General features: G+C 38.3%; 1 protein-coding gene across 3 annotated transcripts in view; it reads right to left on the bottom strand.

Moving 5' to 3' along the window:
- Positions 1-18,718, bottom strand: part of LOC123768686 (inactive ubiquitin carboxyl-terminal hydrolase MINDY-4B) — a 113,551-nt gene that overhangs the window by 35,731 nt on the left and 59,102 nt on the right. Inside the window, exons 1-3 of one of the 3 annotated variants that reach the window (XM_069316345.1) lie at positions 17,275-17,452; positions 9,593-9,695; positions 5,637-5,798 (exon numbers count right to left, since the gene is read on the bottom strand). The exons of 1 other annotated variant lie outside the window; for it this stretch is intronic. In XM_069316345.1, the coding sequence (XP_069172446.1) occupies positions 5,637-5,798; positions 9,593-9,677 (247 nt within the window). In that variant the 5' untranslated portion in view covers positions 9,678-9,695; positions 17,275-17,452. Of the gene's footprint in view, positions 1-5,636; positions 5,799-9,592; positions 9,696-17,274; positions 17,453-18,718 lie in introns of those variants that run through there. One more of the 3 variants, XM_069316346.1, reaches the window with a different exon arrangement.

Here is an 18,718-nt window from a genome sequence, read left to right on the forward strand (position 1 = left end):
CCGCAAGTACAAATAGGTGAGTACAATTAGGTGAGTACATTCATCGATATGTATTTTGCTGAGTGTATGTGTCACTTGGTGTATCCATGTGTGGGTGTATGCGTTAGTTGCATTTGATGGGTGCATTGTTAGACTCCAAACAAATTAATATATTCACCCCCAAAGGCCATAGAAGAATTATATCATAAAGGCACTTTTATCTAGTGAGGAAGTGTTCCGAAAATCAGGTTTCTTCAGTTACTCCAAATATTGTTTCGTTTTCTCTAACAAAAAACTTCTCTGCTCCGAAATGTATTATAGCTAAGTCTCCCTTAATGCATCTTACGTTTTCTGTAAAAAATAAAGTTTTAGAGAATAGGAGACTACATATAGATAAGTTCATATTTGGGAAATTCGAATTATTCTGGAATTTACTTGCCCAGTACATCTCTAATTAAGACTAGTGTTCACATCATTAGCTCAGTCTCTATAGTCTATGATTTTATACTGATCATACGCGAGTTAAATGGGGGTTGAAGCACCCACGATATATATATAATAATATTTCCAGCTTGCTTCATTGACAATTTTATCAGTACTACGATGCTCACTAAGACTCAGGATCCATCTAATTTAAATGGGACAAGTACGACTTTTCGCGATGGATTGCTCAAAATAATTTTTTTAGCACAAATTAAATTTTGTATGTGGAGATATAGCTGATACAGGAGATATATATTTTATAGCTACGTCTTTAGATATAGATTAAATAACATATTTAAATTAGAGGGGCGGCACGTTTATTTACATAAAAAAAATCAAATACGAAACATTTTAAAGATAATGAACACGAAAATTCATAACTTTTCATCATTGATTGCATTTTACCCATAACATGCCATTGCGTTAAATGCAAACTGTGGTCCAAATATATAATATTAAATACATTATATAGTATATTTGAATATATAAAATCAAATGTATCTCTGAAGCAAGCAGCTTAATACCTAGAGAACCTTGGAGCCTGTTGTGACCATGTAGACGTGAGTAATGACAGTATTGACCCTTAACCTTTGGTAAGAGGAAGACATGTATCCACCACCAGGGGACTCTCCACCACCCAGGCTTCGTCTCTGTCTCTCATGGCACAGGAAGGTCACTATAGTCATTATATATTTAATCAATATGGTCACTATATATTTCTTAAGTACCTATCACCCAAGCTCATGAATGTCTGGCTCTGAAGTAAGGGGTTAAGGGCTACCAAACTCAATAAAGTTTAATGTTTAAACTTTATGTTTTATTTTAAACGTTTATTAATGTTTATGTTTAAACATTTATTAATGTTTTAAACTGGGCTATCAAACTCAATAAAGTTTAAAGAGGGTTAATAAAGTTTCTACAAGAACGTATTACCCATCCAACAAGTATACCCTAGATATAGTCTTAGATTTAAAATATACCCTTGGTGTATATATACCAAGAAATGCAGTGCCCCACTAAGTGTTTATACCCCTATTGTGTGTATGATGATATACTGTTTTAATGGTGTATGAACAAATGAACATTAAAACGTTCATATACATAGTAACCGTTAGTTCAAGTGAACATGAGGAAACAAACAGCTAGAGAGAGAGAGAGAGAGAGAGAGAGAGAGAGAGAGAGAGAGAGAGAGAGAGAGAGAGAGAGAGAGAGAGAGAGAGAGAGAGAGAGAGAGAGAGAGAGAGAGACAGAGAGAGAGAGACAGACAGAGAGAGAGAGAGATAACGGAAATGATAAATGAGGAGAGAACAACACTGAAAGGGAAATTATTTAATTATTTAATTATATATGCGAACCCCCCCTTTTAAATAGTTTAAATGAGCAAGTAAATGGTGAGTAATGTTATATATGGCAGTGGTTACCTGTAGTGTTGAACACCCTTGCTGGTGGCCACGTGAACAATGGTGAGCACGAGAATGGTGACCTCGTGAATCATGGTGACTACGTGAATCATGGTATCTTACGTGAATGACGGTGACTTCGTAAATGATGGTGACTTCCTAAATGATGACCACGTGAATGATGGTGAGCAGATGAATGATGGTGACTATTCGTGACAGTGAGCCTTTGAAGGTATCCAGAGGAAACATTATGCTTATGGTTAACGAAATAAAAGATTATACGTGAAACTTTTTCATAAGACTGTGTCTGCCTTCATTAAAAGCTTCTTGAGAAAATAAGCAGCTTCGTCATAAATTTCTTGAAACAATACATTCCTTTATTTTGATGTTAGAGACAATATGTAGCTTTAATGCTTTATTGTACACTTTCTTAAGACAATACAAAGAGGTATTGTTTTTACTATTTCTATTTTTAAACAAGTTATAAAAATATTTTCTGAAGTATATTACTGCCTATGACTACTTTCTGGGCTATAGAAGTGAAACAAGAGGAAGGAAAAAGTCAACTGAATAAGCTTTGAGAAGATGAATAATCATCAGCCACGTTATTGTGACTCATCGTCTGCAGGTGAATAAGCTTTATCTCAAGTACGTAAAGAAAATAATATAGCTTCCTCTTCGCGTGTGAAGAGGAAGCTATAAACACCTTTAGGTGTTTCGCAATATAGCTTGCATGATGCAACAACTGACTACCCACGGGAAGCTTTGGGATAGTCAATATAGCATTGTGTACCACAGCTGCCACTAAATATATCACAGTGGTTATAGCTACGATCCTGACCCCGTGGGGAAAGGATCACAGTGGGAGGCATTGAAAAGTTTAAAGTACTTTGCCTACCGTTATTGAACATATGGCATTTATCAAAGCACGGTACGTTTAAGGACACAAACGTACGTCAATCACTTTTCTTCCTTGGAAATAAGTCTACACGACTCTTTTGTTTCCAGCGAGATACACGAATGTTGTTTGAGATATACGCCAGATGAAGTGCTGCTTTGGCATGGAACTGTGGCCCATGCATGCAGCTCTGGTCTGGAGCTGTGACTGATGTCTGCTGTTCTGGCCTCGAAATATGACCGATCACTGCGCATTTCCAAAATAATATTTAGAAACAGCAGCTTGTTGGTAGGCAGAGATATGGCACAAACGTACACAGGCCCTTTCCTGGCTTCTTTGAAATGCTGGGCCAGACACTCCTCCATTTCCCGCAGGCCTCGGTTATCCATCTGATTCATGGAGCCAGACTTAACACACCATTGACCTGTGATGCCCAAACTACAATCTGACTCCATCCCAAACTGGCAGAGACAGAACAAGTTACAGGCAATCTTCACTGACAAATATCTCACCTTTGATTACTCTTACGAAGCAATATAAGAAGCCCCATTGCACAGCGCTGAAAAGGTATGAGAACATATATGTGGTACCATACATTTTCGTTGCAATACTGTCCACATATGTCAATGTTTGCAAAAAAGGAAAATCTTGCAAAAGCATGATTACTTGTGAGCATGCAAGTTCCCCAGGGACACAGGGGAAGCCTTGTCACACTATGAGACAATTGCTTGTTTACGAAAAAAATATTACACATTGAAATCACAATAACGTCATTTATCTATGCGAAGAGTTTTTTTTTCGTATCCGAGGTCCATGTGCACGACGTGCGTTTTGGGGTGACCAAGACGATGGTTTCATCCCATCTTCCAACTCCAAAGATTTTCTCAAAGTCACATTGTTCAGTAAATAAGTCTGCAATACAATTCTTTAACAAACTAATCATAAAACAATAAATCCATAACATAAGTAAAATCGAGTACGAGAAAGAGGGGAGAAAATGTATAAATAAAAACGAAAACAAACACACTAATAAAGAAGGACAATTGGAACAATAAAGACAGAACGAAGGAACAGAGAGACTTCCCAAAGTGAATCAAAGCGTACCATGTATGCACAGATGCTAACTGGAAAATGCAATAAGTGAAAAATTGTCGGATAATTACTGTAATCTGCTTGCAGGCGAGGAGGGCCAGCGGAGCCCAGACACACAGACACACAGACAGACAGGTCTAGTCCAGTGTGCTGGCATTTAGGGCTGAATTTTTACATGATTTGCTTTTTTCCTTGACCTAAGGGGGTCGAGGAAGTGGGACCAGTCTTGAAGAGCGAGTCGACCAGGAGTGGTAGGAAGGATCAGTGACACGGGCCTGCATGGAGTCACTGCTGGACCAAACAATGGCTAATGGTACCAGGGTTGGACAGGTTTAGTGACATATGACCTGCGTGGTACCATTGCTGGACGAAACAATGGCCCAGTGTGGTACCAGAGCAGAACATACTAGACCTAGGTATCCCTTATCTATGTTAAGACTACATTTCTGCTAACATTCAAGACTGATATGAGACAAGAAGTCATTGACTCTCAAAGGCATGAAAGTACCAGTTTTATATATATATATATATATATATATATATATATATATATATATATATATATATATATATATATATATATATATATATATATACATATATATATATATATGCTATTGGTGTCTGTCTGTCTGTCTGTCTGTCTCTCTCTCTCTCTCTCTCTCTCTCTCTCTCTCTCTCTCTCTCTCTCTCTCTCTCTCTCTCTCTCTCTCTCTCTCTCTCTCTCTCTCTCTCTCAGATTTTGAGAATCTCCTATTAGCGTGATATGGCCGGTGTTTAGGCTAGTTAGTCGAAAGTAATGCAGCGTATATAAGAATATATGCGCGGTGCTACAGCCCGTGTTGCTGCAAATGTTCCGTGTATTTAATAAAATCCAGAGATTAGTGCTGATTTTGTGGTTGTTTCTGATGCTATCCAAATCCCCTACTGTAAGATTAAACTGGGGTGATTTGAGCGTATTGAAACAGAGCAACGTGAGACATATTTCATTATCTCATTTATAAAATCTCGTCCTTTGATGAGCTTGATAGCCTGTCTTGTAAAATTATATAATACGTGTGCATATATATAAATGTACCACTTAGAAAATTTGACTAATGCTAAGCAAAGTAACGAACTATTTCAGGTACTCGTATTGCTGTTCCTGCTGCGCATCAAACTCAACTTTAATCCAACGAGAGTAGCTGCATTAGATGCAAAATCCTCAGTGACAACAATGGTTAGAAAAGCAGTTGAAGAATGAGACACACATGTCAACACTGTGCATCTATATCCGCCACCAAGATAATATTATTAAAACAAGACTAAAACCAGTGCGCTAAAACAGAAGCGGAAAAGAAACGGGAAGAAAAGGAGGAAACCCCACCTCCATTTAAATCTTTGACCAAAATATCACAGTAACAACGTTATCGCGAATAGCCAAACTCAATTACGGGCTCACTATAGCCCGTGCTACATGGACATTTCGTTTTAAGTAGCTAAATCTAAAACAAAAACTGCTGCTGTAGCCATCACACCCTTACCACAACTCATCATCTCCTCTGTCCCCTGGTGCCTCATATGCACGCTGCTCCAACCGTTGCACCAGCTGTACTGATCACCACAATAGTACCTTCTCAATCGTCTCTGACCAGTAGCAGCAACTCACCACACAGTCTATGGTACATTACAACGGCCTCTCGGACCTGTGCTACCCTCCACCGTGGAAAAGAACCATAAGCGAGTGGGCAAGCTATGTACATCTTGACTACAACAAACATCGCTGTACAAACCCAAATACTCACTTTTTCCTCCCAAGTACTCGACGTTGGCGATGGTGTTCTGTGAGTTCACCACCTTTTTCACCATTTTCTGGAAGTTGTGTATCTTGGCTGCTCTGAACTTCGGTGCTGGTGGTGAGATCTCTTCTCCCAGACTAGGGCTAATGGGACCATTTTGTTGCGTATCTAGCAAGTGATTGTAGAATACGCAGTGAGGATAGTGCGTGCTCTCTCTCTCTCTCTCTCTCTCTCTCTCTCTCTCTCTCTCTCTCTCTCTCTCTCTCTCTCTCTCTCTCTCTCTCTCTCTCTCTCTCTCTCTCTCTCTCTCTCTCTCTCTCTGTCTCTCTCTCTCTCTCTCTCTCTCTCTCTCTCTCTCTCTCTCTCTCTCTCTCTCTCTCTCTCTCTCTCTGTCTCTGTCTCTCTCTCTCTCTCTCTCTCTCTCTCTCTCTCTCTCTCTCTCTCTCTCTCTCTCTCTCTCAAAAACTTGCATGCTCGTATATTTAAGACATTTTAAGCTAATATAAACACAGACACGAGAGAAGTCTGAATACCAATAAACATATGAACATTTAACACAGTGAAAAGTTGAGAGTGAGACGGTATGGACACACGTAACAAAATATCACGAAATAGTGTCGCATGTTCACGAAAGACAGACTAGCAGAAGAATGCTTAATTAAATATTCGGCTATCGTAGTAGCGTATAACGTAATCTATGTTATGCCAAATACTTTACGTTATAATATATTGCATAGTACATTTCTTCCCTCGTTAATATAGAGGTCTATATACCCTGTACTCTGTTTGGTACATTCTATACACAACCCTCCAAGTTAGAATGTATTCTTTATGTACAAGTTCTGGTCGGTCTTAACTATCCACATACACCAGGCTGCGTGGTTAAGACAATCACACCCTACGACAACACTACTACATATTATCGACATACTAACTCTATGTATAGATAGTTTAGACCATGAACATCCACAACATGTTAATACATCTGCACAAACTATTTCAAGTTTTGACTCAACATATAACATCCCGATGACAGAAAACTTGCTGGAATTATACAATACATAAATTTATCTTTCGCTATGCATGTGTGTTAAACTATTTCACTAGTTAATATGCTAGACATTAAAGCCATTAGCGGTCATAACATAGAATAAGCATGTGGGTGTTAATAGCCTGAAGGATTATGTAATGATATAGGCTTTCCATTCACTCAGTCCTAAGCTGCCAACTCCCCGTGAAGCCTCAACTTCCCGTTATCATTATTCATGATTTTTTTGTTTAAGTAATAACATGCTGAGATTGAACGAGTGGTGTAGATTATCATTCTCTCGCATGTTTGCTTTGACCAAAGTCAAAATGAAACCGATGAGGTCGCAAGTAAAGGAATAATTATGTATGGTGCACCTTTACTGTGTTTCCTGCGTCAAAATGCAACCAACGAAGACGCAAGTAAAGAAATAATGTTTTATAGTGCATCTTTACTGTGTCTCCTGCGTCAAAATGCAACCAAGGAAGACGCAAGAAAAGAATTAACGTTTTATGGTGCACTTTACTGTGTTTCTTACTTCAAAATGCAACCAACGAAGAGACAAGTTAAGAAATAACGTTTTATAGTGCACCTTTACTGTGTCTCTAGGTAATTATTTGATCCGGGGCTCCGTGGCGTTCTCCCTTCGACACTTACAGCCCTCGAACACGCAACACTAATGACCATTGTTTCCATGTAATTGTTCAGAATTAAGAACGGCAAGGGAGGAACTAATTAGCGTAAGTAATGAAACACAATTGATCATGCCACGTTAGAGACGGAGCCGTCGAGGAAATTGATAACGAGTTGGGTGTTGCAACAATGTCGACTGTTATTTAATGAGGTAACGAAGGTAAGAGGCACTGGTACTATTGCAAGTGACCAGAGAGTACCTCTGTATTTAATAAAGTAACGGAGATGAGTGGCATTAGTAGACCAAACCACACGCTCGAAAGTGAAGGGACGACGACGTTTCGGTCCGTCCTGGACCATTCTCAAGTCGATTATTACACAATCGACTTGAGAATGGTCCAGGACGGACCGAAACGTCGTCGTCCCTTCACTTTCTAGTGTGTGGTTTGGTCAATATATTTCAACCACGTTATTGTGACTCTTCGTCTGCAGAGGAATTAGTAGTCATAAGTGACCACGGAGTAACTCTTGTGTTTAATAAAGTAACATAGATGAGAGGCATTAGCAGTCATAAGTGACCAGGGAGAAAGTTCATGTGCTATGAACTAGTCTCCCTCATTTGAGCCAACACTTGCCAGGGTAAAGATAGCGTCCTCTGACGACTCTGACTGCAGGTGAATGTGGGCTGTGAAGGCTTCCCTTATAGTCAAAGGATATTAAACAAATGAATAGTATTACATCCTCTAATGAACAAATCCACAAGAGCCGTGACGAGGAATCGAACCTGCGTCTGGGAGCATCCCAGACACTGCCTTAATCGACTGAGCTACGACAGGGTTAAAAGGGCAGTGTCTGGGATGCTCCCGGACGCAGGTTCGAATCCTCGTCACGGCCCTTGTGGATTTGTTCATTTGATGCATCACGTTAGTGTGATCTCTGTGTGTAATTACATCCTCTAGACCCAAAATAAGCTCTGTCGTCTTGCTAAGCCGGAGAGCAATATTCCCTCCGATTTGGCCCATCCTGCTTGGAAGTCGAAAACCGTGAATCTGAACCACAGTTATGATGAAAAATTATGTGCATAAATCATATGATGCTATGGCATCCCCGATCAATTTAATTGTCAGTCAATCCTCTTCCAACACAATTTACTCGCCATTTACAATATCGTAATCATCATGTAACACTTAATTTTTGGGTATTGTTATTTTATGACGACTTACTCCTCCAAAGAATAGATAATAGCTATTATTCCCATCCAACTTTGCTTTGACCTTTGCCTAAAACATCTTAGGGGAGACATCTTGAAGGTAACTAATAGCCGCCGGCTTCTTACCTAAGTGCATTTAATACGTCTTTTCCTTCGCTTTTACCCAAACATTAAAACAAAGTCTGAGGGAGAGTATTAGCCATTTTCTATAACTTGCAGGTATAACCCCATAAGAAAATACAACTACCCTGGATAAAAAAGAAAATAAACACTATAATCCAAGATGTCGTGGTATCCTCTGCAAAAGCGTGCTGCCTGAAGGTCAACCTTGACATCTGGGATGCGGGAATTTATCGACATCGGAAGCAACAAATATGAAACCCTTTGATTATCCTGTGCGCTTTACACGAACGAATTATCATATAGAATACGTTAACCCAGGCATCAAGCCTAGCAGTCATGACGATTTAATATTAATTATTGGGACACGGCATATTCTCCTTCAGTTATCTTTCAGTAATTAACTTCTGTTAATTTTAGTGTGTTTTATGAGATTACGCCATTATCGATATCTCTCATTGTAGCCGCGTTTATCAATATCTCTAAATGTGGTCTCGTTCATCAATATATCATACTGTGACGTTGTTCATCAGTGCCTCATACTGTGGTCTCGTTCATCACTATCTCTTGTTTTGGTCGCGCTCATACTACTTTTATTCGTTAAATGACTAATTTTGTGAATAAGCTCTATTTTAAATAAGACGTGCAGTATTTTCCTGTGTCTGGGAAAGTCGTGGAAATACGACACAGACAAATGATGCATTACAAGAAAGAATAAATATAAGAATAATATATATATATATATATATATATATATATATATATATATATATATATATATATATATATATATATATATATATATATATATATAAGACGAGGCAGAATTAAAATATATTTAAATATAGACGTGAATCGTTAGCGAGGCATGTGAACATAAAATTTGATTAATAATATAAAACGTATTTCTTCCAAATAAGATAAATGTTAGCGCATCCATAACAAAAAAAATTGCTACAGCAATAAACTTACTGTTCTTCTGGTTGAGGGAGGTGCAGGGACTCTGCGTGTGAATAACCCGTTTGACAGCGTCTTGAAACCCTCCGAAAGTCGCCATTGCTGTGTTTCCTGTAGGCTAGAGGCTGGTTACTGTGATGGGAGGGTCGTGGGAGGGTGGGGGATAGGCTGGTTGCTCTGACAGGAGGGTTGGGGATAGAGAAATTCTTGGCAACAAGCTGCTGGATTCCGTTTGGGGTGTTAGGTTTAATGCCTATCAACCTCTGGGGAGGGTTATTAAGCCACCACAATTGTATAATAATCATTTTCAACATGGTTGCAATAGTCACAGACAATACGAAAAGACGACAAGGGTAAACGCCTTTCAAAACGGACAAACCATAAATAATGTGAAATTTATTTGTTATATATCATTGTGATATCACATTGTGATATCACAATGATATCACATTGTGATATCACAATATGATATATCATATTTTTAAATATGATATATCATATTGTAGTATTTATAAATATGATATAACATTGATATATCACGATAAAGTGATTTATCTGTGAACTGTTCGTAATGAGCATAAATAATGCACTTAATAACTAATCCACAAATCTGAAAAGAACAGAAATGGCGACGTTTCGGTCCGTCCTGGCCATGATAATGGTCTTGGAGGGACCGAAGTGTCGCCACTTCCTTCTTATGCAGATGTGTGATGGTTCGATATCTAATTTTCAGCTCCGGTGTTGTTACTTACTCTCGGTCAATGTGTTTAACCCCAAATTCTTACTGATAGACCATGTTATTACGACGAAGTTCATGAATAGCTTTTAAAATTTTTTTTTTTTTTTTAGTTTGCATAAGTGAGTTGAAAATTTTATATTGGCGGGCTCTCTCATTCCAATAAAATCGATACAATACATATAATAATTTATAATTTAACAAAGTTAACATTTAGGTCGGGAGAATTACATATGGACAGCTCGTTTTCTTGATTTGCTACTGTGTAAAAAAAATTTACTTTTTACCTAACCTAAATCCTAACAACTTAGCCTTATGGAAGCTGATGAATAAAAATCATTAATATTACAGTGTTCATCTTTCTCCAAACACCACATTTTTTGCGGATTGTCCGATTCCTTAAAAAAATGTGATGTATTAGGCAAGATGACGGGTTTTAACCCAGCTTCGAGTCCCAGGCGAGTGACCCCAGCGCAATCTATCAAGCAGAGCCGTCAACATGGTGCGAGGCGGGCAGATGCAATCATAAGCTTCGCCGCCACGCAGAGAGCCTTAGTGTGTCGAATGACATGGCAAGTATGATGGGTAGACGGCCATCTTGCCTGTTCACGGTAGTGTGTGTGAGTTTGGAGCGATCTTTTCCCTACGTGAGTGTGGTGTTGGTGGCCATCGTGGTCGTATAGCAAGCTGTTGATAGTTGATCTTGTTTGATATGGAGTGATTCGCCAATGTTTAATCTCCTATTGTCGTCGTATCTGTCGATTATTTCAGTTTAATTTCCTAGGGTATCTGGTTGTGTGTAGAGATTATTTAGTCATATATAGAGTCAGTGCTCTTTGCGCATTGTCAGGCTCTGTGAAGATGATGTTGTTGTCTTGTAAATGTACTGAGATCGTAGGAGATGACAGTTCGTAAATAAATATGGCATAGACGATATGTGTTTCTTTCAAGGCGCTTCGCTTCACATTGAGAGTTCCTTATGAGCAGGATGAATGTCTTGCTATTAAAGGATATTAGTAACCAGAAGATTGAGTAAATAATGGACCTGAGTACAGCATGCTCCCAATACCCGGCAACACACACTATATATATATATATATATTTATATATATATATATATATATATATATATATATATATATATATATATATATATATATATATATATATATATATATATTAAATATGACCGAAAAAGTAAGATTAATAATTGTAACAAGAATTTTCTCGATATTTGATGGTAATTGAAAAATCAATTCTCCAAAATTCATTTTTGGAGAATTCATTCAAAATCGACATATATATATATATATATATATATATATATATATATATATATATATATATATATATATATATATATATATATATATATATATATATATATATATATATATATATATATATATATTTCATTGAATATGACCGCATATTCTGTATTTATTATTTTCTGGTTTAGGGCTTCTATCCCTCTAACTATTTTCTTAGCATCAGGGCTTAATTGAAATAAGAGTTCTCCAAAACTCATTTTCGTACTTTTAAGGTGAAGAAAAGAAGTGATTTACTATAGAGTGTATTACACTTATTTGTATAATTTGCACGACGTTTCGAACCTCCATGGTTCATTCTCAAGTGAACAGATCTTACAATACTAGTTGATTTTATACCCGCATTAGGTCAGGTGATAATACAATACATGGGGGGATACATAAGGGATAAACATAGGGGCTGCAGAAGGCTTATTGGCCCATACGAGGCATCTCCTATCTAAACACAAAGACTAATCCAGTGTAATTGGCCTGTTATGTTGGACATTGTCTTCTGTGTTGGCATCGATATGTTCTTGTTCTTAGTGTGTGTATGTGTGTGTGTGTGTATGTGTGTGTGTGTGTGTGTGTGTGTGTGTGTGTGTGTGTGTGTGTGTGTGTGTGTGTGTGTGTGTGTGTGTGTGTGTGTGTGTGTCCCTTGCTTTTTCCCATGCAACACACGCACACACAAATATATAACAGAGACAACACGGCAGAGGAGCCCGCACTCCTTCCTCCCCTACACAAGCTTGGAGACACTCCGGCTTGGAGGTCTCGGTGACCTTCACTATGAGAGAGAACGTCATCATTCCAGGCTATAATTTTTGGTTCTTCTGGGGAGTCTTGCCTCGTCGACGTCCCCAGAGCCCGTCACGAAGTCATGGGTGTAAATTCTGAGCTTGTGCGTGTCATGGCTTGGTACATGTCTTGGGATTCTGCATGTCTTGAGCTGATATGTGTCCTGAGCGTGTCACCTTGTTGGGAAAAATATCCTTTAAACTAATATTGATCATTATTTTTAATTAAATGTGTTTTGCTAAGTGTTTTTCGTCATTTAACAATGATTTGAAACCGTGTTGTTTACTTTTACATATACATAAATACATCATACATACGTACATGCATATATACAAGCATACATGCAAACATATATACACATTTACGCATAAGAAAGCGGAGGAATATCATTTATGAACACAAATGATAAATGAATATCATTTATACATCATTTTTGCGTGGATAAATGCATATTTATGTATTCCTTCGTACACGGAAATACATTTGCCTCATATATATACTTATATATATACGAATACACGCTCACACACGAAGCAAATGATTACAGCATACCTTAGACAGCTTAGAACAGTCGACAAAATGGATAGTAACAGTCTGTTCAATCCAAGACATAGAGCCACAACTGGGAGCTGGGCACTCAAGTCAATCAACAAGATATGTGAAGGAACTTAAGAGTGAGGCTAAATCGGGATTGGAATCAAGTAACTTACTAATCCTGCAGTCACAGGATTAGCTTTAAACAAAATTAAACCTAGAGACACTGGAGTGACGTCACACCACAGGATTATAAGTAAGATGTTTGCTTCAGGTGCCAGGGTTCGAGGTATAAAAACACGGGTTAGTGCAGATAAGCAAACAAGAAGACAAGCAAGCAAAATCTCAGTCAAAAGTACATATATATCATCTACATTAATCGTCTTACAAAAACACACAAAAGCATACACAGCCTGGCCAGCACGCATATAACCCTACTCCCAATGCACGCAAACACATCCTCCACACGCACCTGCAAAAAAACTCGGTCCCACGCTTCCCTCACACACACACACACACACACACACACACACACACACACACACACACACACACACACACACACACACACACACACACACACACACACACACACACACGGGTGGAAATGGGTGGAAACTGGAAACTCAGATGAGTCACAGAGATGTTAGGAAGTTTTCTTTTAGCGTGAGAGTAGTAGAAAAATGGAATGCACTTGGGGAACAGGTTGTGGAAGCAAATACTATTCATACTTTTAAAACTAGGTATGATAGGGAAATGGGACAGGAGTCATTGCTGTAAACAACCGATAGCTAGAAAGGCGGGATCCAAGAGTCAATGCTCGATCCTGCAAGCACATATAGGTGAGTACATATAGGTGAGTACACACACACGAACGCTCACTGTACTCCTACAGTGGAAGACAGGACCAAGTCAACTAACCAGTATCTTTAAAGACCTTTTCTGGCAAGGTGCTAGAGGGAGTCATACGCAGACGACTCGTGGAATACTTCACAAACGGATGAGTTTTCTCTGGGAACTAGCTTGGATATATTACAAGAGTGTAACGCTTAGCGAATCTACTCAAGCTTTGTGGTGAAATAATCATGATAAAACAGGTGGGAATGGGTGAGATTACTGTGTTTTCCTGTCAGGAAGCTTTTCACTCAGTCCCGCGTGAGAATCTCTTATACAAGGTTGAAAATCAGGAACACACACACTTTGTAGCTTTGTATATATATATATATATATATATATATATATATATATATATATATATATATATATATATATATATATATATATATATATATATATATATATATATATATATATATATATATTATATATATATATATATATATATATATATATATATATATATATATATATATATATATATATATATATGACAATGTCAGACCACGGAGGAAAATGAAACAGGAATTTCCTTAAGTACTTTCGTATATTAAATACATCTTCAGAACATTTTCCTCCGTGGTCTGACATTGTCACATTCTTTATCACGTGTTTATTTTCGTGATATACACATATATATATATATATCATTTTCGTGATATACACATATATATATATATATATATATATATATATATATATATATATATATATATATATATATATATATATATATATATATATATATATATATATATATATATATTATATTATGTTATCGATCTCAGCGCAAGTGAAATTATCACACCGCAATTTTGACGCATTCTCGAACAAATAACCATTGGTTTCGATAGGTTACGTGAGTTGTCTAGAGGCGTACACTTATGGCTAGGCAAACCGCTTCAACATTCATTCTGGTCAAATCGTGAGAACGGGGGGTATTCCTTGTGAGAGAGAGAGAGTAGAGTAACTAGTAACTAGTCTGAGAACATATTTACTCAATCATTTATCTAATAAATGGACATTCCCAGCACCTTGAAAGTGGAAAACCATGGACTGGATTAAGAAATCACTAAAGCACACATCACATAACGGAGGGGAGGATATTAACTATTGATGAGTTTACAGACATGACACCGTCGTTGTGAGCTGTGTCCTTGGGATGAGACCCTGACCTATTCCCTGGTTAAATAACTCCCAAACAAGCTCTGCACTTTCATTACCGTAACCCACAAATAAGATAGACAAAAGACTACCCAAAAGGTTACGGAGGGTAAAAAAGAAAAAAGCCCTGTCGCTTTTGGCTTTCCTGGAAATTAGCGATTCTCTTGTCACGCTCGCTATTATGCTCCTTGTAACCAGATTTTTATTTCATAAGGTCTTGTATTGTCACGCTAGAATGAAGAGTCTCTAGGTCATCCATAGATAGCGTGACGTCTTTTTGGAAACATTTCTCTTTTTACATGTACGAGACATATCACGAATGCATGATGGTGTAATTCTACAGAAGAAATCCTAGGAAGGATCCAAGTGGTTGCTGATCATTTCAATCACTCTATCCTCATATGCCAGCTCCCAGACCTCGCTTGACTTTCGAAAACTAAATAGAGAAAGTGGTTTTAGCCGAGATGGGCTTTAACTTGTATTTAGTGAAAGATTAAGTCATGATATGATTACTTGTCTGCGTTTGTGTGTGTGTTTTAAGTGGTCGAGTATCAATTATGAATGAAATAATCTAATCTGAGAATAACATAACAAATAACATCAGTTAACAACTTCGTAAAACGATCATTATCCATCTCAATACCAAGTGAGTCCAAAACAGATCTTTCAGACTAGTTCAGATTGTGTGATTCTACCAGGTGGAAATATGACAACCACGCCTGCCTGCTAATCAGTGTTGGCAAGCATCTGGCTTCTGGGGGATTTGAGGGAAAGCTTCCCTAAGAGCCGGATGGTGAAAGGACAGTATCAGATCCAAGGCCTTTGGGGAGACGGGAGACAATGAAGAGGAGTGGGGAGAGAATATACGAGGGAAAGGGGAGAGAATATACAAGAGAGAGGGATGAATACAGTATTCACTAGTCTCCCCTCATCTCAACCTTCTTTTATGTAGCTCTCAGCCACGAGGAACCAGCCAACAATTAACAAAAAACGAATGTTTCAGTTCTAACTTGATGAGTAATACCCGAAAGTTGGTAAGGTGTCAGTCGCTGTGCCAGGGTGCCAAGCTACCACAATACTGGCTTGTGTGGTGTTATATTGAAATTGTGGGTTGTGTGAAATAGTGGGTTATTGTGTAGTTGTGGTATAATGAACTGATCAGTGGTGTTTATAACACTGTGGTTCTTGTTGTGGACGCCGTGTAGAGCAAGTGTGGTCGTTGTAGAAGACATATAGAGAACTCTAGTTGTAGTTGTATACAACTGTATGTAGTTGTAGTTGTATTGAGGTTCTCCCCCCCCAAGTCTACCTACTAACACTCTCCAGGACGCAAGCCCCCCAACAGTTGTCTATCTCCGGGGTGCCTATTTTTCTGCTGGGCGAACAGTAGCATTACATGAAAGGAAACAACCAACTGATCAACTACCCAGAAAGAACCCACCGTTTCTGTCCCACCCGTGACTCGAAGCCAGGATCCCGGATTATGAGTCGATAATGAAGCCAACTGTACTACTGTACCCTATTATGTGACTCCCTATTATGTGATTATGTGACTCCACAGGTAACAACGAGAGAATCATTAATTATAATGATGACAGTCTTGATAATAACCTGGTTGGTTATTAATAATAACTGAGGTTGATAATAACCTGGGCCTTAATAGTGAGTCATGATAACATATTAAGGACAGATATCGAGACATAATAACCCGGTTATAACAGGTTAATTTGATAATAATTTAGTATTTGCCGATACATCATTGTAAAAACCTGATAACTGCCAATTAATCGTCGTAATAACATGGTAGCTGCCAACACATCAATACAATAACATGATAATTGACAATTTGTCATAATTGAATGATACCTAATTTGTCACAATTGGTTAATTGCCAATGTGTCACCTCTACAGCACGGTGAGCGCCACCACAGTGTCAATAACGTTAACCAACTCTCGATATACCCTCGTAATAACAAGGTAAATCCTGGTGTCACGCCGTACTAATAAATGAATCAGTCTGGAAATACTTCTATAATTATTTTTAATTCACACCGAATTATCTTATTATTTAATTAACGTCAATAAACGTTACTAACGAAGTGTCACAGCAGTTTGTTAAACGAGTTTCAGTTGCCATATGCTAATAGCATTCTAGAATTACTGTACATAGAGGTTTTAATTGGGGTTAGTGGGTGAGGGGGGGATTGGGTGTGGGGTGGTATATCTACTCACACATTATAGATGAGACATTACGGTGTTACCTTGAAGTCTTAGATGGGTGAAAAGGTCTTTTAGCGTCTCGCTACCCGACCCATGTCTAGCAGGAACCTCCTCCTCGGCACCTCACTTGCACCGCTACTGAGCACGGCAGGAGCAGTGTGGTGGGGTGATGGTTGGGTCTCCCAGGAGCTGCGGGACCACACTGACTGACCACTTGCCACTGTCCTTCAGTTCCTCCTCCACCCGATGTCCACCCACCCACCTCGCCACGCCCGTTTTCTGTGATTTGTCCGCGTTTTCTGTGATTGGTATTATTTTCTATACGATCATTTGGCGATCAAATAATGTCAAGTTCAGCCATTCACTATCTAACTATCTAACTAAATCCCACTCAGTTAGGTGGGGAATATCAAAAATCAAAATAGATGAAGAAAATCTTTAACCCACAACATGGAGACTCATGTCACTCGAGCGCAAAGAATGTTCTTTCCGACACTAACAAAAAAATATATATATTACACACGAATTCACGGTAATCCGAGCAACAACTCTCAGTGTGCGTGTTGTCATGACCAAGTTAACGTGAGCAGTTGTGTCATCATGCGTTCCCCAAATCCCTCTCTCAAACACATTTTCAGACGTTTCCCTCAGATTTGTGTTAACAGCAGTGTGAAATACTTGAGATGAGTCGAGTGAGGCTACACACAGCCTGTCGGAACTTACATAAAGAGGGTCCTATACGGCTTTGTAGGAATTTACTTAAAGAGGTGTCCTACCCGGCGTTCAGAAGATTACCTGAAGATGATAATTCATGATTCAAGTTCATGTATGGTTATTGAGACAAGAAAGAAATACATCTCATAGGGATAGAGTAGCGTAGGCCATTTCTACCTCTCTAATTCATGATAATTATTCCCTGCCTGAAGCCACTTACTAAATGGTGCCAAATTCGGCTTGCGGCATCTTAACTCACCTTTAGTTCGTTATCTTTCATGAAATGAAATTTCCATAAAAATGAGTTTGCTGTCAGAAAGAAATTACACCATTCATCCATATATGTTAATACGCTTGTTGGAAGAATTTAGAAGATAATGTCTATTCTTCCAGACGTTTCGATGGTTTCAAAGCTTCAAAATGTTCCTAATCAGAATTTAAAACAAATGATTCTGATCATATCAACTTAATTTTAAATATATCTTCCCGATAACGAGGGGTATGTGGCCTAACGAACTATTCCAACGTGGTATTTTGGTTAAGTATTTTGGAATAATTTATGAACAAAAACTTGCCCAGGATGTAAAATGGATTTCATTCTCTCCTACATTTGTCACCCTTAATGAAGTCATTCGTTGGCCCAGACGATGGTAAGGCTGGCCCCAGACGAGGGTACAGCCATCAGTTAAAAATAAACCTGTGAATTTTGAAGTGTTTAATGTGTTCTGTGTGAGAGTTGTTTCAAGCTGTATAGACAAGAATACATAAATT

The sequence above is a fragment of the Procambarus clarkii genome, chromosome 83 (genome assembly GCF_040958095.1).
Source record: "Procambarus clarkii isolate CNS0578487 chromosome 83, FALCON_Pclarkii_2.0, whole genome shotgun sequence".
In the NCBI taxonomy this organism is placed as follows: domain Eukaryota; kingdom Metazoa; phylum Arthropoda; class Malacostraca; order Decapoda; family Cambaridae; genus Procambarus; species Procambarus clarkii.